At 46.3% G+C, this 26,385-nt stretch overlaps 1 protein-coding gene across 1 annotated transcript in view; it reads left to right on the top strand.

Moving 5' to 3' along the window:
- Positions 1 to 26,385, top strand: part of Hhat (hedgehog acyltransferase) — a 245,673-nt gene that overhangs the window by 168,241 nt on the left and 51,047 nt on the right. Inside the window, exon 10 of the mRNA XM_041635455.1 lies at positions 6,257 to 6,458. Within this exon, the coding sequence (XP_041491389.1) occupies positions 6,257 to 6,458 (202 nt within the window). The remainder of the gene's footprint in view (positions 1 to 6,256; positions 6,459 to 26,385) is intronic.

Here is a 26,385-nt window from a genome sequence, read left to right as displayed (position 1 = left end):
TCTTGAGATCCTTTCAGACTGTGTAATTAACCCTCTAGCCTACTGTGTACTCAGGCTATTTAACTTGCCTTTAAGAGAACAATACAACCAACTTCGCTTACCTTAGAGTTCCCACGCAATCAGCTTTTACAACCTGGGCAAGTGCATAGCTTTAATCTTAGACTATGTACTCTTCCATGCCCCGGCCAAGAATATTGTGTGTGTATTTATTGTGGAGATCATTTGCTGGAAGCAGCCAAAAGACTGAAAGCAGCCATAAAACAAAGTCTACCATAAAATTGCAAGCAATGTAGATACAGCTTGATAATGACTGTAGTCAGGGTCAGTGGGGGTCAGCGAGGCAACTTCTTTCCCTGTAAAGCTCCGTTGAAGATTCTATCAAGAATCCCTCGTTTCATTCCCGTGACAGGTTTTCTGTGTTCGTCAGTAAACACAGAGCAAAGTCTTGGCTCGGGAGAGGCACAGCACACAGACACAGATAACAGAATAGCTTCCCACTCGCACAGCAGACAGACCACAGGTCAGCCTGGGATCACCGACTACAGACGCAGGGAGAGAAGTGAAGAGTGCGGTGTGGGGTTGTTCCTGGGCAAGTTAACCTGAGAGGACGTTGTTGCTTTGGTTTCATTGCTTAGTGTGGCATTGCCGCATTGTGGTGCCTCTGGAGTTGTCTTGAATGCTTTAGTGGATGCACATTTAAGGAAGGCTTAAGAAAGGAAGTCCACAAGAGCCCGGAATAAAGGATAACAAATGTTTATTTCAGGAAACCTCACAATAAGGGTAGAAACCTCCCACAGTCCTCTGCTCTGTGGTCGCTGGGAGCTGTGAACAGAACTCAGATCCCCAGTCAAGAGAGAGCGAGAGCCCCTCCTTGCAGACAGAAGACCATGCCCCTAAGTCCGGTAACCCCAAAGGCTATCAGCTGAATGAATTTCCACAACACTCATCTTTATAAAGGAGAATATTTTTCCCCAGCAAGACTAGTTTTTAGTTAATAAATGATAGTTGCATGGTATCATATACCTGTAATCCCATCACTGGGGAGACTGAGGCAGGAAGATTGCTGTGAGTTTGAGGCCTGCTGGGGCTACAGTGAGAGGCCATGTCTCAAAAAAGACCAGTAGATACGTCTATGGAGAATAATCTGCAACCATTTGCCACTGAGGACGACTCTTACTGTGATGATGGTGATGAAAACACACCAGGCTTCACCTGGGCCTCTCAGCGGCAAGGCAAGCTTGTCATTGTCTCCCTGAAATTTGTCTTAGTAACTGTCTGCAGTATGCAGAAAGCGCCTGGCATGGGCACCCTGTCAGGGCAAGCATTGTGACTGCCGTCTACCTGTTGTAGGTAGCTTCTGCTGTTTGGGGCATCCACGTGTGTTAATTCTGTGAGATGTTTTTGCATGAGGGTGGCACCTGCAGAGGTGCCGACCTGTGTCAGCGTTCCCTGCAGCCTGGCCAGGCAGCATCAGGCATTACACCCCCACACTAGGTGTTTCTGCTGTGCTGAGTGTGCCTTCCATTGGGGGTTCAGCGGCTGTGCAGCTCATCTGGGTGGTGCCTGTACATTTCTGAGGCAGACATGCCTCTCCTTGATCACAGAGACTGGCTGGTGGAAGGTATTAAAGAGAGTGTCCCGTTCCCTCTTCTTGCCAAACCCACTGTCTTCCCAAAATGAAGCGTGAAGATTCTACCCCCCTTCTGGTTTGGAACAAAGAAGTTTTGTGTCCTTGGGGACCCACACTATCTGAATTCCTGGAATATAAAGAATTTTCAGAGACTGTTTTTGGTCATTTGTCATTTTCAAAGGCAGAGTAAGATTGTATGGTTTGAAATAGTCACACGTGGGGAAGGAGTTGCCACCTCGGCACCCCAAGTTTGCAGGCATGTCCCTTCGGGTTTGGACCCAATACCAAGTCTCACTGGTGGAAGGCATGGCAGGCTTTTATTCTGTACTGGGTTTTCTGGCATTTTAGGCTTATTTTTCTTTAGTGCATACAGTCTTGATATGTAAATAGGTTTGTAGATACTGCAATGTTTCCTTTAGCTACAGTCAAACTACCTAGATTCCAGCCCAGATCCTGTCCCTATTACACACTGATAAGCAAGCAACCTCTAGGGGGCAGCAGAGCTCCAAGTAAGACCTGTGCTCCTGCAGGTGTCCTTGGGCTCACTGCCCCCTCCTCCTAGGTGTCACTCCAGCAGCACCCAGCCTCCCCTCTGCTTAGAGAAAGTCTTCCTCGATTCCTCACCAAAGGAGGACACTCCGTGGTCCAGTTCCTACACTCCACTGGTCTTTCCCCACACCCAACTCTCCCACACGGTGAAGCCTTCCTGATGTACCTGGCACCATGGCATCTAGCCTTACAGCAGGACCTGCTGTTGCCTCACAGCCAGGCATGCCCATGTCATGGCAAGAACAACCTAGGTCTTTGTGTCTTATAATGCCTGGGATGCCTGGGAGGCTTAATAAGTAAATATTGGAAGCAGAAGGAGCACTCCTTGTGTGTACATGCTCATGTGTGTATAAGATTATCTGTGCATGCATGTGCAGGTATGTGTGTGTGCACACATGGGTGTGCAGGATTATCTGTGTGTGTGTGTGTGCAGGTATATGTGTGCATATGAACATGTACAAACAGGATTGATTGCCTGTGCATGTGTGTGCAGGTGTGTGTATGCACATATGTGTACGGGATTATCTGTGCATGCATGTGCAGGTGTGTGTGTGTGTGTGTGTGTGTATGCACATGTGTGTACAAGCCAGAGGATGGCCTTGGATGTTGTTGCTCAGGTGCCAGCCACATTTTTGTTATTGGTTGCTTTTGAGGCATGATCTTCCTTTTCCCAGGAGGTTACCCATTAGTCCAGGAGGTTACCTATTAGTCCAGGAGGTTACCTATTAGTCTAAGAGGTTACCTATTAGTCCAGGAGGTTATCTATTAGTCCAGGAGGTTATCTATTAGTCCAGGAGGTTACCTATTATTCCAGGAGGTTACCTATTAGTCCAGGAGGTTGACTATTAGTCCAGGAGGTTACCTATTAGTCTAGGAGGTTACCTATTAGTCTAGGAGGTTACCTATTAGTCCAGGAAGATACCTATTAGTCTAAGAGGTTACCTATTAGTCCAGGAGTTTGCTCATTAGTCCAGGAGGTTACCTATTAGTCCAGAAGGTAACCTATTAGTCCAGAAGGTTACCTATTAGTCCAGGAGGTTACTCATTAGTCCAGGAGGTTACCTGTTAGTCCAGGAATTACCTATTAGTCCAGGAGAACTTTCTAGTGATCCACCTGTCTTAGATTTTATTTTAGTTTTCTTTCTTTCTTTTTAAGTAGGGGTTGAATAATTATGCCCACAGCTGAGCCATCTTCAGCCCCTTCAGGAACATGCCGTAATATATAGACACTTAATGTCTAGACACAAAGTTACTAATTTGGTTGCTGGGATGGCTCTATTGTCACATGACTTCAGCATTCTTTCTAACTAGAGAGAAAGACAGAGGATGTTTGGAATAAGCCAGAGGTGCAAGGAAGACATTAGCTTTGGTGGCCCTGGTATACACTGTGCCTTGAAAGAAAGATACAAGCTTTGGTGTGCTGGTGTAGGCTGTGCCTCAGCTTTTCTCCTCCTTGATGGGTTTCTTGGTCAAATTAACTTCACAGCCTCTGTTTTCTCACTCATAAAATGGGGTTAACTAAGGTGATTGTATGATTTATCATCCAAACTAGGAAGGCATTTGGGAGTGACAGACGTTACAGGAAAGGGGTGATGGATACGGCGCTGCTGAGTGCAGTTTCATGCAGCGATGGCTGTGATGTGGGGGTGGAGGAAGGCTCAGAGTGGCACTGGACTCAGTTGTGAGCATGAGGGTAAGAGACGCAGACCCTCAGAGCACATGGGACCACTGAGTGGAAAATCAGAGAAGCACTGGGATTTAGGGAGACCTGGTGGGATGCGTAGGAACACGTATGTGCAGGTATGTAGACGTGTGTGTACACATGTAGAGGCCAGAGGACAACTTCAGTGTCATTTCCCAGGTGCTGTCAACCTGTGTTTTAGAGACTGGTATCTCACTGACCTAGGCTTATCAAACAGAGGAGAGCAGCAAGCCACAGGACCGCCCTTCTCTGCTTCCCTGGCCCTGGAATTACATGTGTCCTTGAAATCACACTTTTGGCCGAGAGAGAGTGTTTGAGAATTGAGCTTGGGTTCTTGTGTTTGCACTGAAAGTGCTTTGCCTACTGAGCCACCACCCTGGTCTCCAGCCTAATGGGGTTCTTCCTGAAAGGAGGCCGGGTGGACTAAGGTGGTTGAGGAAGGAAATAAGGGTGATCAGGTAGGACGGGGAGGGATATTCCCTAAACTGATCTAGCAGGATTCTTGCTATAATTGGGTGGTGCAGGCCGGACAAGCATGAACACCAAGCCAAGATGTGGGACTCTTGGAGGAACCCGATAAAGCTTTGTCAAGGCAAGAGTCTGCAGAGGAGGACCTGGGCATACAGCTTAGCGGCAGGGTCCTAGAACTCACTTTCAGGCAGTGCCGAAAGTCAACCCCGTCACAGCTAGGATAAGAAGTGCAAGCTTCCTGGTGCATGGTGAGGTGACTGTGTGAAATGAGAGCATGACCGCTCCAAGATGTGGCGGAGAAGGGTTTTATTGTAGATATGAGGGAGAGAACGGCCAGAGGCATCTAGAAGGGTCCAGACTTAACATGGGCAGTAGAACAGATGGGGCCATGAGAGGAGGGGAGTGGGGGCAGAGAAGAGAGGAGAAGAGGCCAGGACCAAGAGAGCACATGGTGATCCAGAAGGCATGGGGCCAAAACAACTGAGTTATATAGGAATCCAGAGCTGGGGGAAGAGAAGCAAAGCCCCTGGGAGGAGGGCATTAGGGTTTAGGGTAGGGGTTGGGGTGAGAGGTATTGGGTGACACCTGCGCCAGGTTTCTCTGGGAATTGACAGTGCCGACTGAGGATAGTAGTGTGTGTGTGTGTGTGTGTGTGTGTGTGTGTGTGTGTGTGTATGCGTGTGGAAGGAGCCTGGGGATATGGTGGAGCCCTTTCCCAGCATGCACAAGGTCCTGAATTCTAGCCTCAGAATTCTGGAAAAAAAGTTTGAGGAGCCAATAACATCAAATGCACATATCTATTGACCACCACAGTGTCTTAGTAATTAATATGCATCATTCTATGCATTGTTTAAATTATTTCAAATAAAACACTTACATAGTTTCTTTGACATCTATCTTTTGGTCTGATTGGCTTTATTTACTGTTGTCTTCTTCTGAGAAGTATTGCTATTAGAAATGAAGCTTTTAAATAAAGCTTCTTCCGCAGTAAGGAAGTAGCGCATGAGCAGTATGGATGATAAACCAACAGGATTCTGGGATGGCAGGTGGGAAGCGTGGTGCGTCAAGGGGGAAAGATCCTTGTAAAGTGTCTCAGAAGACATCAGGAAGACCTCTTGTCCCCTCCCGGGGGGGGGGGGGGGACTGGGGCAAAGAGGAAATGACCAGAATAAACTGAGGCCTGTGGTCTCTTGGAAACCCCAGAGGAGGGTGAGTTCCCGCAATCCATGTTCTCATATGTGGGCACTCGTCACTCAGGCCTGGAGACGTATCTGAGGGTGCTATGCTCTGGGGCAGAGTGTGAGGCATTGGTCCAGCACCCTTGTGAGTCCAGAGCTCCTCTCTCTATTTGCCTCTGGGTCGTTTGCCTGGGAATCTGGGACCAGCCCCCTTACCCTTTTTATACACCCCATTCCTACCTCATGAGGGCCTCCTTTTAGCCACTGTGTATAAATAATGGTTTCACCAGTATTTTAAATATGGCTTTACCATAAACTTAGTAGTCTGAGCTGTGAGATGCACAGTTGCCATGACGGTCAGTGTCCTCCCAACACCAGTAGCTAGGTAGGTGCCCCGTGATGGGCTCCCAGGCTGGGTGCTCCCCTTCATCAGCTTTAAACTCACTGCTACCCCCTTGCCTCTTGTAAGTGATTTTGCCACAGTAAGGGCCCTTTGGTGTGTCTGTTCATCCGACCTAAAGCCACACCCTGTGCGAGTTTGGGGTGTGGCCAGTGATGAGTGAGGTGGAGAGCTCGAGCTTGGCCTACAGCTTCCTGGAAGTGGGATCTGTGTACCTTAAGCAGTAATGCGGGTATTCAAGAGTCAAACCAGAGAGCAGGGGGGAGGCAAGTGCATCTGTCCCTCCATCCGTCAGCATGGCTTCTCACAGCCTCTTCTCTCTCCAGGTATGTGTACATTCCACTGGGCGGGTCCCAGCGTGGCCTGCTGGGAACATTGCTTTCTACTGCAATGACGTTTGCATTTGTGAGCTACTGGCATGGTAGTTATGAAGACCTCTGGTGCTGGGCAGCGCTCAACTGGCTGGGAGTCACCGTGGAGAGTGGAGCCCAGAGGCTGCTCGAGAGGCGCTGTGTCCGGGAGACCTTGGTGAGCAAGATCTATCATTGTCTGTGTGGTAAGGGAGAGCAGAGCAAGAGGAGACTGGTTTGGGAGGAATGATGGTCACCAAATTCACTCAGATATGAGCAGTTCTTACCAGGCAACTGCAAAGTCTATGTGTCTCTAGGAAGCATGGCTGGGGGTAGGGGTTGGGAGGCTTCGAAATCATTGTTTACATGAATGGCTGGTCCGTTGGGTGGGTAGATGAATGGATAGACAGATGGATGCAGTAACTATAAAAGCCTAGGCATATATTATAGAAAAATTACAAAATCCAGACGAGTACATAACTAATAAATTTCTCATCGAAGCTCATTCTTCTAAGCATGTTCTCAGCAGAGCCACTTAGAGCGAGTGCCATAGTGGTGTTTCAACCACCCCTCCATGCCAGCAGACCTGTGTAGAGCCCTAAGGTGGCTTCCCCATGGTTTGTGTAATTGCTCTATTACTAACCATCCCATTATAAATCATAATTGATGTGGATCTCATAATCAGGATGAGTTCTGAGTGGAACTGTCAGGTTAAGGGTTTCTCATGTTTAGTGCGCACCCTGCACACTGCATATCAGCTCTTACCACCCTGTAGACAGGGTGTCAGCTTCTCACCCTCCCAGATGCCCTTGCCAGTCCCGAGTGATGCTGGCATTCTCATTTCTGATAGATACCATTGGTGCCAGCCTAGCAGAGAGCTGAGGGGTAGAGCCGCATCCTGTACCTCTTTAGGTATGACTGGGAAATTAATCGAATACTTCCCTCCATAGATATTTTAAGCACCACACGTATATTTTGCCTTGTCAATGTGGCAGTTGATACATGCGAATCTCGTAGGAAATCGGTGTTTCTGAGTATGCACAGTGTTTTGCCGACCCAGAGAACTGCCCGAAAGGAAATGTGTCAGTGTCTGCTCTCATGGCAGGCTGTAAATACAAGAGATTCCGATGGGGAAAGATGATTAATGTGGATAAACTCTACACAGTGCATGAGACTAAAGCAAATACATCTTAAACATCACTGAACGAAGGCGTTGAAGCGTGTCTCAGTAAAGATAGGCACATGCCGAAGGGCAGTTATCTCAGGGAAAACCCACAGAGAGCGCACAGCAAAGCAGCACTTATGTGCATGCGTATTTACAGATGAGCATCTAGGGGCTGGAGAGACGGCTCAGTGGTGAGAGCTCTTGTTCTTCTGTGTTTGGTTCCCAGCACCCACACCAAGTCTAACAATCCTCTGGAACTTCAGCGCCACAGGGGGTCTGGCGCCATCTTCTGGTTTCTGAGGGTACTTCACTCATGTACAGGCCTACACAGAGACATGCACATAGACACATCATCAACATTAAATAAATGTTAAGCTGGGAGGTGGTGAGGCACGCCTTTAATCCCAGCACTTGGGAGGCAGAGGCAGGTGGATCTCCGTGAGTTCGAGGCCAGCTCGGTCTACAAGAGCTAGTTCCAGGGCAGGTGCCAACGCTACAGAGAAACCCTGTCTTGGAAAACCAAAAATAAAAATAAAATAAAATAAATGTTAAATAAAAGATAAAGATTGTATTCAAAAATGCTACTCAGCATCCAGAAGCCAAGAAATGTCTATGCAGTCTCTGGAAAATAGTGAAGGCTATGGCAACATCATGCAGAATGTCACGCAAGGCCATGTCTTAAGGACACCTTCCTTCTCAAGCCTGAGTGCTCATCTCCAAAGCCTGGAAGCCTAGAGATCACCCATGGAACCCAGAGGTTCTTTCCTGCTCAGCCTCCGGTACTCTGTGTCCATGTTCCTTCAAGAAGCTCTCATATTAACCTTGAGCAGAATGTGAAGCGATGCCCTGTGGGCTCTGAGTCAGAACTACTAAGGGAGTAACCCGACTGTTCTATGTGACCTATTGCTGATTGAATTGGGTGAAATAAACCAAAGAGGAAAACTCACTCACCAGATCCTCTTGGACACAGAATTTTCCACTTTGTAGGGTTCTGACCCTTAAACCCTCATGTTCTTACCACATTTGATGTTACACCCACAGTTCAGGCACCCAGGTGCATAATAACTTCAGATACAGTTTCGTGAAATGATTCTCTTATACATTACAATATATTAAATATATATTAAATTTGCTATTTGTTAATATAATTTATAAGGCTTTTCTAAACATCAGTTGTCTTTTGTCCTGGAAGCCTGGGTGGTGTTTGGATTAATTTTCTCGTTGTTGTGAGAAAAGCAACTTGAGGGAGGAAGGTCAGTTTTGTCTCATGGTCCAAGGGATCCGTCGTGGAGGATCAGGGATGTCAGCAGGGGCATGAGACAGCTGGTCATTGCTTCGGCTGCCTGGAAGCTGAGAAGAGAGCCGTTTCTTTCATTTCTCCTTTATCCCAGTCTGTGAAGTGATGCTTCCACACACAGGATGGGTCTTCTCACCTCAGTTAACCCAGTAGAAACTCCCTCATGACGTGCCTGGAGGTTTGTTTCCTCGGGGATTCTGTTGTTTAGTTGACCACCCATGTTAGCTACCATAGTGCTCCGAGCTGTTGAGACCTCTGTGCTTGAGCAGCCAGCATTCTATGACAACTTAGGTCCCATTGTTTATCCCAGTGTCTGGGTTAGCCTGGGCATAGTTAATAATTCCATTCTTGTTATTCTTTCGTTGTCTAGAGTCTCCCTCTCACTCCCTTGTCTCTTACGGTTTAGCCGAGCATCTGTTTTCCTTTGACATTCCAAATGCGTACAAATGGAATTTTAAAATAATTTATTTAATATCATTGGAGGTGGGAACGTGCTTGTGTGGAGGTCAGAGGACAACTCTGTGGAGCTGGCTCTCTCCTTCTGCCTTTTCATGGTTTCCAGCGATAGAACTTGGGCTGCCAGGCTTATGCTGCAAGACTTTACCCCCCAAGCCATCTCACTCCACCTCCTCCTCTCTTTCCAGGATTTCATCCCCTCTCCCCTCCTTTGTCAAAATCCAAATAAAGACTCGACACCCTCTTGGCACTTGGTTTCATATGACTTTGATCTCTCTGGTTTTTCTGCTAGTATTTTTACAGTGGTAGATCACTCCCTTGCCTGTGCCATCTTTGGCTTCTGTAGGGTTTTCTAGAGAAACAGAATCGGTGTGTGTGTGTGTGTGTGTGTGTGTGTGTGTGTGTGTGTGTGGTGGATTAGAACAGAGAATTAGGCTGTGTGGTTATGGCAGCTGAGCCGTCCAGACCCGGGAGAGCTGATGTTGTAAGCTCCATCCAGGCGGTGTCAGAAGACAGGAGATCTGTGTTAATCAAACCACGTTCAAGTGTTGGGATGTTCCCTTGGCCTTAGTATTTAAACCCTGACCTTCAGTAGGCTGAATGAGCCTGGCCCATACTGGAGAGGGCAGTGTACTCTCCTCAGAACATAGGGTCTAATGCCCATGTTACCCAGAGACACTCTTAACACAGACACACCTGTAAATGATGTTCAACTAAATATCTGGGGCACCTTATGATCCAATCCAGTTGACAAAACTAACCAACATGCATGTTTTGTTTTGTTTAACATGGCATGTACCTTTTCCCGTTTTCAACATAGATTGGCAGGTCTCTGCAAACAGGATGGTTGTTCCTCCTCTTCCCACACCACCTTCAGACCCAGGGCCTTAGGTGGGGCTCAGGAACACAGGATCTCTTGGTCTGACTGACTGACAGTTGGGCATTCTTCAGAAGACCATCAGAGAGGAGTGCTATGAACAGGAAACCCTGGAGCTTCCTTAAGAGAATTCTCCAATAGGTTCACTGTGGTAACATCAAGTCACCAGTGACACAAGGCACTTCGAGTGTGGCTAGTGCCACAGAGACACTGAATTAGGACTTATTTCATTTAAAAGCACTTAAAATTGTTATTTTAAGTATATGGGTGTTTTTGACTTGTCTTATTTAGACTCTCTATTGCTGTGACTGAAACACCATGACCAAAAAGCAAGTTGGGGAGAAAGGGGTTTTTTGGCTTACACTTCTGTTCATCACTGAAGGAAATCAGGATAGGAACTCAAACAGGGCAGGAACCTGGAGGCAGGACTGATACAGAAGCCATGGAGGGGTTCTGCTTACTGGCTTGCTTTATGGTACCAAAAAAAAAAAAACTCCTTGGGACTGGAGTTGCTGGTGGTTATGAGTTGCCACAGTTCTGACAGGTCTCCTGGGAAGGGGCAACAAATGCTCTTAACCCCTAAGCCATCTGTCCAGCCCTGACTATCTTCATTATGGTGTTCTGCCTGGATCTAGCTGGTAACTGAACCTCTTTCTGGACTCCCTTGCAGCTATCTTAGTTCTGCGCCCATGTTCACTCATCTTCAGACATTTCCATTAGCTTTCTGAGTGACACTGCCATTTCTCAGGTTATCCCAAACCATTCCTTAGCTCTTCCTTCTCTCATATGCCCTGTTTCTTCTGCCTACTAGATTGATCTTGAGTTTTTGTGGGTTTTCTTTTTTTAGTCACTGTGTAGTCACTGGAGCTCTCCTGACCCACAGTCCTCTCTACCAGTGTCTGGTAAGCAAATGACTTCTAATTAGTAGCTCTTCATCTATTTCAACCCCCTCAGTTCACCACCCTCCTAGTGCCTAGTGATATTTCTTAGTAAAAACCCAACCAGACCTAATTTTTTAAAAAACCCAGTTGTTAGTGCTGGAGAGATGGCTCAGTGGTGGAGAGCATCTGCTGCTCTTGCAGAGAGAGGAGCTAGGTTCAGTTCCCAGCACCCACATGGCAGCTCACAATGGTTTGTAAGGAGGTCCAAGGGATCCAGCGCCCTCTTCTGGCCTTCACAGGTACTTTATACATTGATGTACACACCTCAATGAAGGCATAACACCCATACATGTAAAGTTAAGATAAATAATTAAAAATAAAACTCAACTGTGGTTTCTCATCTTCTTAGAACTAACTCCTCAGTGTTTAGGATGAACGCAGAGTCCCTGCTAGGCATTGCCTTGAATCCTGTCCCTTTGGCCCCTGCTTTCACCCTGCCCCCAAGCCATAGCTCCCTCAACACAGGCTTCTAATCTTCCGGGGTACATTCTCTGCCTGCCACACCCCAACTCTTCAGACTTTGTCCTGGTAGACATCTTGTTTGTGAACCCTGTGCTGGTTTTCCTGGTTCAGGCAGGTCCCTCTGGCACCATGCTTTGTTGAATGAAACAATGGTGTTTTCTGACTTCATTGAGGACTGTAGAAGAGAAAGGGGCTTGTGCGGTGGTGTGGACGGTGCACATTGCCTGATGGAAGAACCCCGGAAGGCAGAGGGCTACTGAATGTTGTGCTGGGACATTATTATTTTACAACAGTGCAGATACAGAATATCTGGGTTAGTGATAGCAAAACACTGCTTTGGTACTTGATACCAAATGTGAACCAAATGTGAACGATAAAGGTAGGGAAGATGTCACCCGCTTTATCTCCTGCTGTTTCTGAGAGGGGACCCGTCAGCCCTGGCTCTGGGAGGCACAGACCTGTAGGAAGCTGGCCAAAGGCATTTCCACAAGCTCCGTCACTGGTTGGAAGTAGAGGAGTTGCCGAGGTAACTCACTCTCTCCCTACTTGGTCCTTTCCAGGGAGCCAGAATTTGTGTTCAGCCTTGACATCTCTTAGTTAACAGTGGTGTTTGAAGCATTGCTGGAACAACCCTGCTTTCTGGCAGCCTTGATTTCATCCTTTCAGGCTGCTTGTTCGTTATTTTCATGTGAAGATGTATCCACATCCCCAAAAGTTGACTCACCCTGACTCACTCTTGATTTCCCTCTCAATGCATGATTTAAGTATGTCCTCTCTCTGCTCCCTTCTTTCTTTCTCCCCACAGTGTCTGAATAAGTTGACTGAATCCCTTACGGAGCAGTGAAACCTCTGCTTATAGCTTAACCTAGGAAACGTGCCTTCAGGGTTAACCACTTACGAGGTCAGTCTAATGGTTCTAAAAGGATCCGATGATGTCTTGGTGTATCAGAAAGAAAGCAGACCATGGCTTTTGGTGTTGTTCATTCAACTTCTTAGCTGTAGTTACTGCTTGATTGTGAACAAACATGTAGAGAGGCTCCTTGCCCTCGGCGACCAAGTGGGCTGAAGAAAGCAGAAAGGCCAGTGCCATTCACACTGTGATGGGCTGAAATATAAGCAGAAAACTGGCTATCAAGACCCGAAGACATTCACACTGAATTGACTTGATTCTGTGAGATCCCGACTTGCCAACTGACTCAACGAGAAAGCCTTTCTTAGTGGTCAGGGGTCATGGCCCCAAGGACTTCTCTGAAGGGATAGAAAACACACCTGCCAGTTAGGAGCAGTGTCGTCTTCTGTGGCAGCTAGTCTACCACTCTTCCTCTTGAGTTCCATTGCAGCAGCAAGAGATTAGGTGCTACTGGACAGAAGCCTGCTGGGAGCAGAGACCTTCCAAGACTGAGCCCACATATGCACGGCCAACTTGGCCCCTCATTTATTAAATTTAGTGTCTTATGTGGGGGACAGATTGTCAAACAGCGGAGAACTCTGGGCCAAGTGTAACATGATCCCCTTGTCCCAGCTCCTTGTTCTGTGTCTGCCTTCATGTTTCACTGGATGGTGTTCTGACCACTGGGCACTGGGGAGTCTGTCTCGTCAGCTTCGTCTATAATGGATGTGTGTCTTCCCTGGCTTCTCATCAGGAGATCATCTCCTGATGATCCTTTAGATTCAAGACACGGTAAGACCGTGGAATAGAGCTTACCTCTGTCAGTAGCCAAGTGTTCTGTGTGAAACATTAACTTGTTCTCACAGTACCAGAAAACAGTGATTGACTTAACATTGCTAGGTATGGCTCAGAAGAAAGGTCCACTCTAAAAAACTAAAAGCTTGGGAGCAAATAAATGGTATTTTGGATGCATGGTGATGTTTGAGACAGAGAGGGGGGGAAGGGAGGGGGAAGGAAGAGAGGAGGGGAGGTGTGACGAGACTTGTAAGCCTACGAGTCTGGGACAGTACTTAATAGCTGGGTAAAGGAGGGACCCAGGAAGAGGGATAGAGATTTAGGGGTGGCTTTGCAGAAACTAAGAAGAGGCTATTTCTTGGAGGGAGAGTTCACTGGGGGTGATGCCATTCAAGGACCAGGTGAATGAGATGAAGGACTTTAGTCAGAGAGAGGGCTGGCAGGAGGAAAGAGAGCGGTGAGTCCCCAACCCTTTCCCCTGCTGACTTTTTTTTTTATTGAGAAAAGGAGAAAAAAAAAACAAGTTTCCACCTCCTCCCAGCCTCCCATTTCCCTCCCCCTCCTCCCACCCTACGCCCCCTCCTCCCACTCTTCTCCCCCTCCCCCCACTCCTTTTCCCCTCCCTCTCCAGTCCAAAGAGCAGTCAGGGTTTTCTGCCCTGTGGTAAGACCTAGGACCTCCCCGCTCCGTCCATATCTAGGAAGGTGAACATCCGAACTGGCTAGGCTCCCACAAAGCCATCACATTACGTAGGATCAAAACCCCGTGCCATTGTCCTTTGCGTCTCATCAGCCCTCATTGTTCGCCATGTTCAGAGAGTCCAGTTTTATCCCATGCTTTTTCAGTCACAGTCCAGCTGGTCTTGGTGAGCTCCCAATAGATCAGCTCCACTGTCTCAGTGGGTGGGTGCATCCCTCGTGGTCCCGACTTCTTTGCTCATGTTCTCCCTCCTTCTGCTCCTCATTGGGACCTTGGGAGCTCAGTTCAGTGCTCCAGTGTGGGTCTCTGTCTCTATCTCCATCCATCACCAAGAGATGCCCTATCATATGACAAAAGCATTTGTTCAACTATGTTCATAGCAGTATTATTTGTAATAGCCAGAACCTGTAAACAACCTAGATGCCCTTCAATGGAAGAATGGATGAAGAAAGTATGGAATATCTACACATTAGAGTACTACGCTGCGGTAAAAAAAAAAATGACTTCTCGAATTTTGCATGCAAATGGATGGAAATAGAAAACACTATCCTGAGTGAGGTATCCCAGACCCAAAAAGATGAACATGGGATGTACTCACTCATAATTGGTTTCGAGCCATAAGTAAGGGTCACGGAGTCTATAATAGGTGAATCTAAAGAAGCTAAGTAAGAAGGGGAACCCAAGGAAAAACATATAGTTATCCTCTTGGCTAAGGGAAGTAGACAAAATTGCCGGGGAGAAAATTGGGATCTTGGGGGTGGGGTGGGATGGGGGTAAGGGGAGATGGGGAGAGAAAAGTTAGAAGGGAAGGAGGTCGGGCCTTGGGAAAACAGGAGGATTGGGATAAAGGAAGGTTGGACAGGGGAGCACGGAACCACAATTCTTAGTTAAGGGAGCCACTTTAGGGTTGGCAAGAGACCTGACCCTAGAGGGGCTCCCAGGTGCCCAAGCCGAGGTCCCCAGTTAGTTCCTTGGGCAGTTGAGGATAGGGAACCTGAAATGACCCTATCCTAGATCAATACTGACGAATATCTTGCATATCATCATAGAACCCCTGCTGACTTTGTGTAGTTGAGAGCAATGCCATGTGCCAGCCAGTGGAGGACCAGAGGAAGGCATTGTGTGCACTGTAGCCAGAAAGAAGTTTCTAGAACATTAATGTCCATGACGGAAGGAGTTGGTGTGAGCGGAGCTCTTGGGAATGATCCCCAAAGAGCTAGGCTTCTGGGCCGAACCCTGATGAATGAAAAGTAGCATTGGGAGGGGCAGGAGGGAGGAAAAGTGTGGTCCTGTCACACACTGCTTGAGATTGGGAACCTGGGTACTGTGTTGGAATCCAGAGGCTAACATAACACCTGGGGAGAAACAACCTCATCTAAAGGACTTGAGTACCACACTTAGAAATCAGGAAATGTCCGGAAGGAGACGGAGCACGAGCAAGGAACTCAGGACCACGAGGGGTGCACCCACACACTAAGACAATGGGGATGTTCTATTGGGATCTCACCAAGGCCAGCTGGCCTAAGTCTGAAAAAGCATGGGATAAATCCGGACTAGCTGAACATAGCGGACAATGAGGAATACTGAGAATTCAAGAACAATTGCAGTGGGTTTTTGATCCTACTGCACGTACTGGCTTTGTGGGAGCCTAGGCAGTTTGAATGCTCACCTTAGGAGACCTGGATAAAGGTGGGCAGTCCTTGGGCTTCCCACAGGTCAGGGAACCCTGATTGCTCTTCGAGCAGATGAGGGGGGGAGGACTTGATCGGGGGAGGGGGAGGGAAATGGGAAGCGGTTGTGGGGACGAGGCAGAAATCCTTAATAAATAAATAAATTTAAAAAATAAAAAAAAAAGAAATCAGGAAATGTCACACGGCAGTGTTAAATTAGCATATTAATGCATTAATACATATATGCTGGGTTAGCTCCTGAGCCTAGACAAAGCTGGTCTGTTTTTAGGAACAGCTGTACCTGGAGGCAGGGTATGACCAGGTAATGCCCCTCTGTAGTCAGCCTGCCATGGCACCACTAAAAAGCTGGGAAACAGGCTGTGTGGTTTGTTGTCTCTACGTTTTCTTCTCGGTGGGAATCTGAAGCCCGAGTCCTAACGTCTCTGGTCTAGGAGGTAGAACTCTAAAAATAGTCCCCCCCCCCCCCCCAGCTCAGATACGTCAGGGTTTGTGGACTCACCTTTGTCAAAGCTGCCATCTGACGGAGGGGAAGCTTAGGCACAGCATCTGGTTCCTCCTGGAGGGCCAGCTCTTGGCTTCAGCTCCTTTTCTGACCCACGCAGCTCAGGCTGCAGTAGGCTGGATCTCCTGGACTCTAGTTCCACCTAAGAACAGCACACACACAGACCAGTGCCTCGTGGTGCTCCACAGATGAGCTTGGGAAAAGAAAAATTCATAACTACCTGCTGAAGCCTGTTCTGGGTTTCCTCCCTAAGGCTGGTCTCATTTCCTCCCCCCAATATCCAAATTAATCCACTGGAAACAGCAGGGCCAGAGCTGCCAAGGTTCCTGTTGTTGAGAGGAGGAACTCTTTGCTTATCCCCCAATAACATGCTCATACTAAGTGCAATATATTTGTATGATGTGCATTTGTGTATGTCTCTGTGTGTGTATGTGTGTGGTGTGCTGTGCCTGTGTGTATATCATGTGTGAGTACAGCATGTATATATATCATGTATGAGTACTATATGTATATAGATCATGTATGAGTACAATATGTATATATATAATGTATGAGTACAGCATGTATATATAATGTATGAGTACTATATGTATATAGATCATGTATGAGTACAATATGTATATATAATGTATGAGTATAGCATGTATAGTGCTCATTTAAAGCTTTGAGAAGTCACAGAGTATAGGACTTCTAAAATAAAATCCTCTTAAAACATCTCACAGCCTTCCAAAGACCTAGAAATAAACTCTGCTTAAAAAAGCATGCTGAGCAGCTGCTGGCCTTGTTTGAGATGAGCTGGGCTGGCAGCCACGTGCCTGCAACTACCCACACAAAGTGAAGAACAAGCTTTGAGTCCTGTTTCCTCTGCTGCTGGCCCTGTCCATGTAGCAGACTGGAGTCAATGATAAAATGACCCTTGACTATGTCTCATGAGGGTGACAGAAAAGACCATGATATAAAAGATGCAGGGCCTTCGCCAAGCCAACTGTGCTCTTGAAAGTGACAGAGTTGGCATCATGATGGGGTTGGCTTAATGCCATGGTAAGAAAGTGAGTTCTTGTTGTGTTAGGGGAAGATGAGGAATAATACATAATAATAAGATTTACTTATAAGTACTTGGGAGGGCAAGGGGCTGGAGGTTGAGGAAACACACGCAGAGACAGACCAACACACAGACCTCTAATCGCTGGTACAAAAGCCCCTCTTTAATAGCACCATGGAGGCTTAAATACCCTGCAGTCAATGGCCAACAGGTGAAAATCCCATCCTCTGATCCTCTAGGCTAGGCACAGCTTCTAGTAACTTCAATTAGAAGGTCATAGGAGGGAAGAGCAGCTGAAGGTCAGGACTCAATTGGTCCCAACACAGTGGAAGTCACTGTCTCTCACCTCCTCAGGGCATGTCCCTTGTGTGGCTTACCTTCTTGTTTCTGCTCACTGTGGTTTCCACCCTATACTGTGGCCTAGTCAGAGGTTACAGAAAAGCAAGCAGGGTGGACTCACCCCCCACCCCACCCCACCCCAAAGGTCCTGGTTGGCCAACCTCATGTCTTGCTTGTGTTAGAGATTGGAGGATAGAGTTGTCATTCTGAGGAGCAAACATGGGGCTGTTAAAGAAAAGGCCAGATGGACATTGTCTGGGGCTCTTCCATGTGTATTGTTTCTCAGTGATAGCAACAATTCTTGGTCAGTTCATACTACCAGGTTCCCAGACGAGGGAGCTGGAGACAGGAAAAGTTATTTATCTTTACTTTGTGGAAGTGGAATACAGTCATAAGTGATTTCTTTGGAACATTCTCGATATCAGACATGAAGGATATTCCTGGATAAATCCCTCCCACCCCACACGAAGCACCTGCCCATTTCTTCTGCATATCTTGGCTGCTGGTGCATATTGAGCATCTGACTAGGTGGCATTCCAGCCCTCGGCTCTCCATCCTTGGACAAGTTAGAAAGTGTGTGTGTGTGTGTGCGCGCACACACATCTCTGTATCTGTGTACCCGTGAATGTGCATGTGGACTCTCGAGGTCAATGTTGGTGATCTTTCTCAATTATTCCCCACCTTAGTTTTTGAGACAGTTTCTCACAGAACCTGCAGCTCATCAACTCAGCAAGATCAGCTTGCCTACAAGCCCAAGGGGTCTTCCTGTCATGCTTCTCCAGTGCTGAGATTATAGGTGTGGTTATAGGTGTCCATATCTTTATGTAGGTTCTAGGGCTCTAAACTCAGGTTGTCTCATTTGCATGACAAACACTTGACCCTCAGAGTCATCTCTCTAGGCTCCAAAATTTGGAATTTAATCATAGTTCTACACAAGTTTGTATGGGGTAACTAACCTGAAAAATCGGTCCAAGTGAAATGGGGTTTATAGAGGCAGTTCGATTAGTCACACTTAACTTAATGACAGAGATGTAGGGGCTTTATAGTGGTGTGAACTTCATAGTGTGAACTTGCTTACACTAAGTGGCTGTCATATCACCAGATGAGAGGCTCCTAGGGGACCACCATGGTGTCTTCTGGTGCTACTTGATGGATGTATTGTTCTTCAGTGCGGGGTGTGTTATCACAGGCTTACCTGACTCCCATGTCCATTCCTCAACAGCAACTTTGAATTCTCTTAGTCCCCCTGCCAATATCACATCCCTCTTTCTGAAGCCTATGCTAACTCATTCTTTACTTTTGCCTATTGTAATGGGCTTTTGTGTTGAGACTTCACAATCTTTGTCTTAGTTCCCCTTCTCTCAGAACTCAGTGTTTATGCTGTCATCATGAAAAGTGGCTCAAGGTAGGACACGGAAGCACCTTGTTTGCCCAGCTACGCCCCCAATTCAGCTTGCATTCTGTTTGCTGCTCTGAGTAGGTTCCTATCACTGCTTCTTTCCAGACTCACCTGAGGGGTGAAAAATCCTTCACATAGAGATGCCCCTGGTCAGAGGTACCTGCAGGTCTGTCAGCTGACTTCTCCTGGAGAACTTTAGACCTACTGTTCATCAGATGTTTGATCTTTCTCTCTCTCTCTTTGCTACACCCCTGTTTCTGTTGCCCTGAGCCAGCTTGTCACCCCTCTACTATACCCTACTGTGCGATTTGCTGGAGCACATCCTATTGTACCTTTCTTAGAAAAGGATCTTGGGAAATACATTTTAGAGACCTTTTATACCTTAAAAAGTATCTTCTTTTACCCGCACTATTGATATCTAATATGGGATTTTATGTTGCAAAGCAATTCTCTGGAAATTTTAAAGAAATTTGTCTTATATCTTTCACCTTTATTGTTGGGAAATGCCACTTCTCTTCTTGTTTCTTTATGTAGACTTTGTTTTCTTTCTAGAGACTTTAATGCAAATGTTTTCGATGATCTCAGATTTCATTGCATCTATAACTTCTTTAGAGTTTCTCAAGTGAGTTTTTCTGGTGTTGGGGGATGTGCTGAATGGCTTTATGTCAACTTGACACATGCTAAAGTCATCTGAGAGGAGGAAACTTCAATTAAGAGAATGCTTTCATAAGATTGGGTTTGGTGGCACATGCCTTTAATCCCAGCATTTGGGAGGCAGAAGCAGGTGGATCTCTCTGAGTTCAGGGCCAGCCTGATCTACAAAGTGAGTTCTAGGACAACCAGGGCTACACAGAGAAGCCCTGTCTCAGAAAATGAAAAAAAAATGGTTGTAGACATGCTTGTAGGATATTTTCTTAATTAGTGATTGATGGAGGAGGGCCCAGACTATTGTGAGTGATGTCATCCCTGGGGTGGTGGTCCTGGGTTTTATTAGAAAACAGGCTGATCAAGATTTGAGGAGCAAGCCAGTAAGCAGAACTCCTTCGTGGCCTCTGCATCAGCTCCTGCCTCCAGGTAACTGCCCTGTTTGAGTTCCTGTCCTGACTGCCTTTGATGATAAAAGTGATGTGGAAGTGTAAGTCAAATAAATCCTTTCCTCCCCAAGTTGATCATGGTGTTTTATTGTAGCAATTGAAACCCTAACTAAGGCAGGAGACCTTCACTGTGCAGGTAGAAGAGGAGAGAATACTGCCCAGTTCTTTTACAAGATCCCTGTTTTCCTCTTAATGTCTGTGGAGCATATACCATCTGGGCCATGTCCTGTTCTGTGGTCCATTGCTTTCCTTCTCTTTGGGGACTAATATTTGGATTCTCTGCTATGTTTATTCCTCATCTTCGTTGTCTTATAGCACTGGGCTGAGTTTCCTTACCTGTTTCCTTATCTAGGACTCTGTGACATTTTCCAGTCTTCATTATCAGTTGCCCAAGGTTTGTGAAGACATTGAACTACTGATTCTAAAAGGAGTTTTTATGAGGTTCCTTGATAGAGCATTTCAGAATGTGTTGCCTCTCCTCAATGTCACATTGTTAAATACCAAGGTTTATTAGGAAGCAAGCCTTTCCCCAAACTGTTGTTTTTAGTTGAACAGGATACAACTGAAACCATTCCCCCCAATATCCTAGGTTAGTTAGTGGTCCCAGGGGACTTCAGTATTGCCTGGAGAGGGAGACGCCAGGACCATGAGCAGCTATAACTTTGGCATGATGGTCATCAGGCTTTGAGCTTCTCTTCCATGTGCCGTGACTGTTTTATGCTCAAGGGAGGTGGCCAGGGTATAGGGTCACTTAGTGGAAAGACTCCTAGAATTCCCTTCCCCCTTTTTTAAGCTGATAATTTGTTCTCTTAAAAAATAACACAGCATGAAGGCTGAAGTCATATTGAATGTTCATACCTAACAAACGTTCTCTGTTTGCCTTCGTCCCAAGATGCAGCCAGTGTGCATGTGCTAAGAACATCTTTACTCTTTAGTGATGTATTGGAGAGAGAAGTCTTTGGTGATGTAGAGATGCATGATCTGTTCAGTGCAGGTGTGAGTTCTTGAATAATCTGTGTGGCATGGGTGTGTATTCATACATGGTCTGAATGGAGTGGGTGTGTATTCATACATGGCCTGTGTACAGTTGATGTGTGGTCTCCATGGTGCATGTGTAGTGGGTGTGTGATCTCCATGGTTCATGTAGAGTGAGTGTGTGGTCTCCATGGTCCATGTAGAGAGAGTGGTCTCCATGGTCCATGTGCAGTATATGTGTTAACCCGTTTAGAATTCTCCTGTTGTTGAATTTGAGTTTCTCATTTTCTTTCCTGTGCAGATGGAGCTTCAATGAGGCCTCCAATTCAAGCTCGTCACACATGTGTGTGAACATTTCTTTAGGGCAGATACCAAGAACAGAGCAGAGCAGGAGCTCACAAACTCTCTCTTGGTTATATCTGGCCCACTGTCTTGTCTGCTGTTGGATGGCCTGCAGCTAAAACTGTTCCACCAACTGCTCCCTACCCACCCCTGCCATAAAAATATAGATGGATAAATATCCAAGCTTGGATGGGTCCATTTCCAGGCTCTCTAGTCTATTGCATTGACCTAGATGGTTATCTTTATTTTAAATTCTAGGGTTTTATAACATGCTGTGTTTCCTTGTAGGCAAACATCTTTTTCCTCTTTTGATTCTTTTCCAGAATTTAATTGACTGTTTTTACACGTTGGCTCTATCCCTCTCTGGCTCTCTCTCTCTCTCTCTCTCTCTCTCTCTCTCTCTCTCTCTCTCTCTCTGTGTGTGTGTGTGTGTGTGTGTGTGTGTTCAGTCGCAAGCATGCCACAGTGCACATATGGACACTGAAAGACAACTTCATGTCCTTGCCTTTAACCTCATTTGGGACAGGGTCTTTCCTGCTTGTTGTAATTAGGGCGGTGAGGCTGCGTCCCCAGCACCCCGGCTGCCTGGCTAGCTCATGCCCGAAATAACAACACACAAACTGTATTCATTTAAACACTGCTTGGCCCTTTAGCCCTAGCCCTTACTGGCTAATTCTGATATCCCGATCAACCCATCTCTAATAATCTGTGGGCACCAGTCTTACCGGGAAGATTCTAGCCTATGTCCATCCTGGGTCGGAGCTTCATGGCGTGTGTCTGCCCTGGAGCGGGGCATGGCGTCTCTCTCAGGTGTCTGCTCCTCAGAGGAGAGCTGTGGAGTCTGAGCTCACTTCCTCTTCCTCCCAGCGTTCTGTTCTGTTTACTCCTCCCACCTATCTTCTAACCAATGAGAGCCAAGCAGTTTCTTTTTATTTAACCAATGACCTTCCTCCATCACCTGCTCAGTGCTACCTAAGCCAGACTAGCTGGCCCATGGGCTTCAGGCTGTCCTCTAGTCCCAGCCTCGCCCCCCCATCATGGCAGCATGCAGTGGGACAGACATTTGTGCTGCTGTGGTAGCTTGTATTTGCCATATGAGGATCTGAACTCTGTTTGTTGGACTTGTGCGTCACACACAGCGAACACTTTGCCCACAGAGCCATCTCTCTAGCCAATACATGACTCTTACAGATGAACTCTGGAATTTATGAGGCTTCCCAAAGCTCCCTTGAGTGTTTACTGCAATAGATGGGGAATTCTTTGAATTGTACCCTAGCTTCAATTATTTACTTTGTCTTAGTTTGTGTGTGCTGTTGAAACAAAATTTCTGAGACCAAGTAATTTGGACTGGAGTAGGCTGGGCGTGTAAAGTGCTGCCGTGTAAGCAGGCGTGAGTTTGGATCCTCGGATGTCACAAACTGCTGGATGCAGGATGAGCGTCCATAACCCCAGAGCTCCTGTGTCAGAAGGGAGGCAGAGACGAGAGAATCTCCAGAAACCCTCAGGTCCACCAGCCTGACTGACAGCAAGCTTCCAGGTCAGTGGAGAGCAAAAGAGGAAGGTTCCAGTCATTCCTTCCTCTGGCCTCTGCATGGGTGCACACTGGTTTACAACCCAAGACACACAGACAGACAGACATGAATACACAGGCATATATATGTGAACACACACAGAGATATACATGCATGGACACACACACACATAAAATCCTATCCTCTGTGTCCAAGGTGGTGCCTGTTCATCTTCCCCAGAGTCTGAGCTCTGCCCTCATGACAGAAGGGGGCTCCAGTGTCCTTTCCATAAGACCCTGATGTGCTCCTGAAAGATGAGCCTTGTGGCTTAATTGCTTCCTGAAGTGCCTCTTCATACCACTGCTACTGGGGTAAGCATACCCTCCCCAAACCTCACCAGCACCATTCAGTCAAGTCCTGAATATTTCTAATGTTCCCTTATCTCCTTTTTTTTTTTTTTGCACTCCTGGTTTCTGCTGACTTTTTCATTGAGCAGATGCCTTTCTGTCTCATGGAAATCTCGTGCCTGTTGCTCTTGGATCCTCTAGAAGGAGAATCATGTCGTTCACATGTCCTGACACCTTGGTTCCTGCCAGCAATTATAATTCTCACACATTCAGTTGTCTTACTGTACTGATGAAGTCATTCAGTTCACTTTGGGCTAACAAGGAAGGGAAAAATCCCCTTTCTCCTGCCGCTTGAGAGGCTGTTGCATCTGGGGCTATTAGCAGACCGTATTTGTCTGTAGAAGTTTTCTTTTTCTAGCCTCTTAGGACTTTATGGCATACACGAGTATCTATTTTTTCTTACTGCTGTGTTGCCATCTATTGAGTGACCACAGGATGATTCTTCTTTAATTACGAGTTAGATGGATTTTCTGGTGTTTCTAATATCCAAATCATCTTTCCATTCCAGAATAAACTTTTCTAAAGTGGATGTCTTGTTAGGGTTTCTATTGCTGCAATGAAATACCAAAGGCAAGTTTGGAGGAAAGGGTTTATTTGGCTCATACTTCCATACTGCTGTTCACCATTGAAGGAAGGACAGGAACTGAAACAGGGCAGGAACCTGGAGGCAGGGGCTGATGCAGAGGCCATTGAGGGGTGCTGCTAACTGGCTTGCTCCTCATGGCTTGCTCAGCCTGCTTTCTTATAGAACCCAGGACCACCAGCTCAGGATGACCCCACCCACAATGGACTTGGTCCTCACCTACCAATCACTAGTTGAGAAAGTGCCTTACAGCTGGAGGCATTTTCTTGAGGATCCCTCTTTTCAGATGACTCTAGTTTATGTGTCCAGTTGACACAAGACCAGCCAGCACATTGAGAGTATTTAAAAATCATTCTTATTTTTATTTATGCTTCTTAATTTGTATTTTTTTAGGCAGTGTATAGTAGAAGGCTAGCTTCTGGTTTTTTGTCTTTTTAAAGTTTAATCTATTTTATGTGTCTGTGTATGCCTATGTAAGAGTTCTATGAACCATATGAGTGCAGTGTGCAGATGTCCTCAGAAGCCTGAAGAGAGTGTTAGATGATGAGGAATGCCCTTCTGTATGCTGCAAATATGTGGTGGATAAAATATTCTTTGACCTATGGCAGGGCAAAATATAGCAAACACACACCTGCGGATCCAGCTTGACATGGGGTCTGGGAAATCAAACTCAAATCATCAAGCTTTCATGGTGGGCACTTACCCACCGAGTCATCTCCTCAGCCCTTTCTTCTTCTTCCTTTTTAAAATATGCATCTTAGAAGCTATGAATCAATGTCTCCTGGTTTTGATTTGTACTTTCCCATGATTATTAACAGTGAACGACATCATCTGGTTAGTGGACATTAGTAGTTATAGTTGGGATACAGGCCAATTAGGTTCTTTCCATTTTTCAGAGAGTTTTGGGTTTTGTTGTTGTTGAATTGTAGCAGTTCTTTACATATTCTGAGCATTAATAATCCCTGACACATGGCTATGGGTATTTTCTGTTGCTGGGTGACTATTCATTGCTGGTAGCATCCTATAACACAAGACAGGCTCTGCAAAGCCCAGCTTCGCTATTTTTCCTTGCATTGCTTGTGTTTTTGGTAAATCCCAAATGATTTTCAAGTTTTCAGTGTGACTGAAAGCCATATGCTCTTGCTTTTGAAGCTGTCACCTGGTGAATATTACGGTGTGGTTCTGAATGGTCTCTCAAAGACTCTTGTGTGGGAGGCCTGCTCTGACTACAGCCGTGATCAGAAGCTACGGTAAACCCTATGCTAGGAATATGGTTTTTTTCTATGAAGAATTTTAAACTTTAGTTCTTATCTCTAGATCTTTGATCCATTTGTGGATACATTTTTGATGCTGTGTAAGGGTCCAGCTCCATCCTTACATGTGTGGACATGCAGGCTCCCGAGAAGCACATGTTGAAAACGGCACCATTTCTTCATCTGGGAACCCAAGCTGACCGTGACGTAACTTCACACATGGATTTATGCCTGGGATTTCTATTCTGTTCCATCTGCTCACATGTCAATCTCTAGACCAGTGGCTGTTGTGGGTTTGTAGTAAGTTTTGAAATCGGGAAATGTTTAGGTCCTGCAACTCCACTCTTGTGTTCCAGGGCTGCTCTGGTTGTCTGGGGTCCTTTAAATTCCATATGAATTTGGGATGGGACTCCTCCGCAGAGAAGGAGTTGGGTCTTTGGTAGGCTCTGAGCAGAACCTGTAGGTAACTGTGTAACATTGTTGCTCAGTTGCATCAGTCTCTGGGTCTCTGAATACAGGATGCCTCTGTGTAGTAATAGGAGTGGCGGGGCTGCTTCCCCAGCACCCCGGTCGCCTGGCTAGCTTATGCCCCGAAATAACAACACACAAATTGTATTCATTTAAACACTGCTTGGCCCATTTCTATCTAGCCTCTTCTAGGCTAATTCTCGCACCTGGACTAGCCCATTTCTAATATTCTATGTAGCACCCCAAGGTGCGCTTACCGGGAAGATTCTAGCCTACGTCCATCCTGGGTCAGAGCTGAATCGCGTCTCCTCTGTCATTTATGTCTTCTTGCAGCAGTGTTTAGCAGTTTCAGTGTGTAAGAATTTTGTCTTCTTGGCTAAGTTTAGTCTTACGTATTTAATTCTTTTTGTGCTACTTAATGTAAATTTTCTTAATTTCTTTAAAATTCTATTATCTTGTATGTGTGTTCGCCTTCTGTGGTGCACTTTGGAGGTCAGACAGCCTAAGGTGTTGGCCCTTGCCTGCTGCCTTGCTTGAGACAGGCTATCTTGTTGTTTGTTACTGTGTGTACCAGGCTGACTGGCCTGCAAGCTTCCGGGGAGTCTCCCATCTCTCCCCGCATCTGGTATAGCAGTGTAGGGAGATGTGTGCTACCCTGTCCAGCTTCCTACGCTTCCTGGGGCCCCAACTCCAGGTCCTTAGGCTCACATAGCTAGCATTTTACCCACTGAGCCACCTCCTAGCTCCTTAACTTCCTTTAAGATTCTTCACAGTATATAAAAACGGTATAGTATTTAAAAAAATTTTGCATGTTAATTTTGTAATCCTAAAAATTTGCAGAATTATTCATTTCTTTCAATGAGTTCTTTTGCTTTTCCTAAAAACTAAATTCTCATGTTGTGAATCGAGATTATTTTA

Source organism: Microtus oregoni, unplaced genomic scaffold, assembly GCF_018167655.1.
Source record: "Microtus oregoni isolate MIOR12 unplaced genomic scaffold, Mior012 000047F_ref0000412, whole genome shotgun sequence".
NCBI lineage: Eukaryota > Metazoa > Chordata > Mammalia > Rodentia > Cricetidae > Microtus > Microtus oregoni.
The sequence above is the reverse complement of the archived record's forward strand: the minus strand, read 5'-3'. Positions and strand labels throughout refer to the sequence as shown.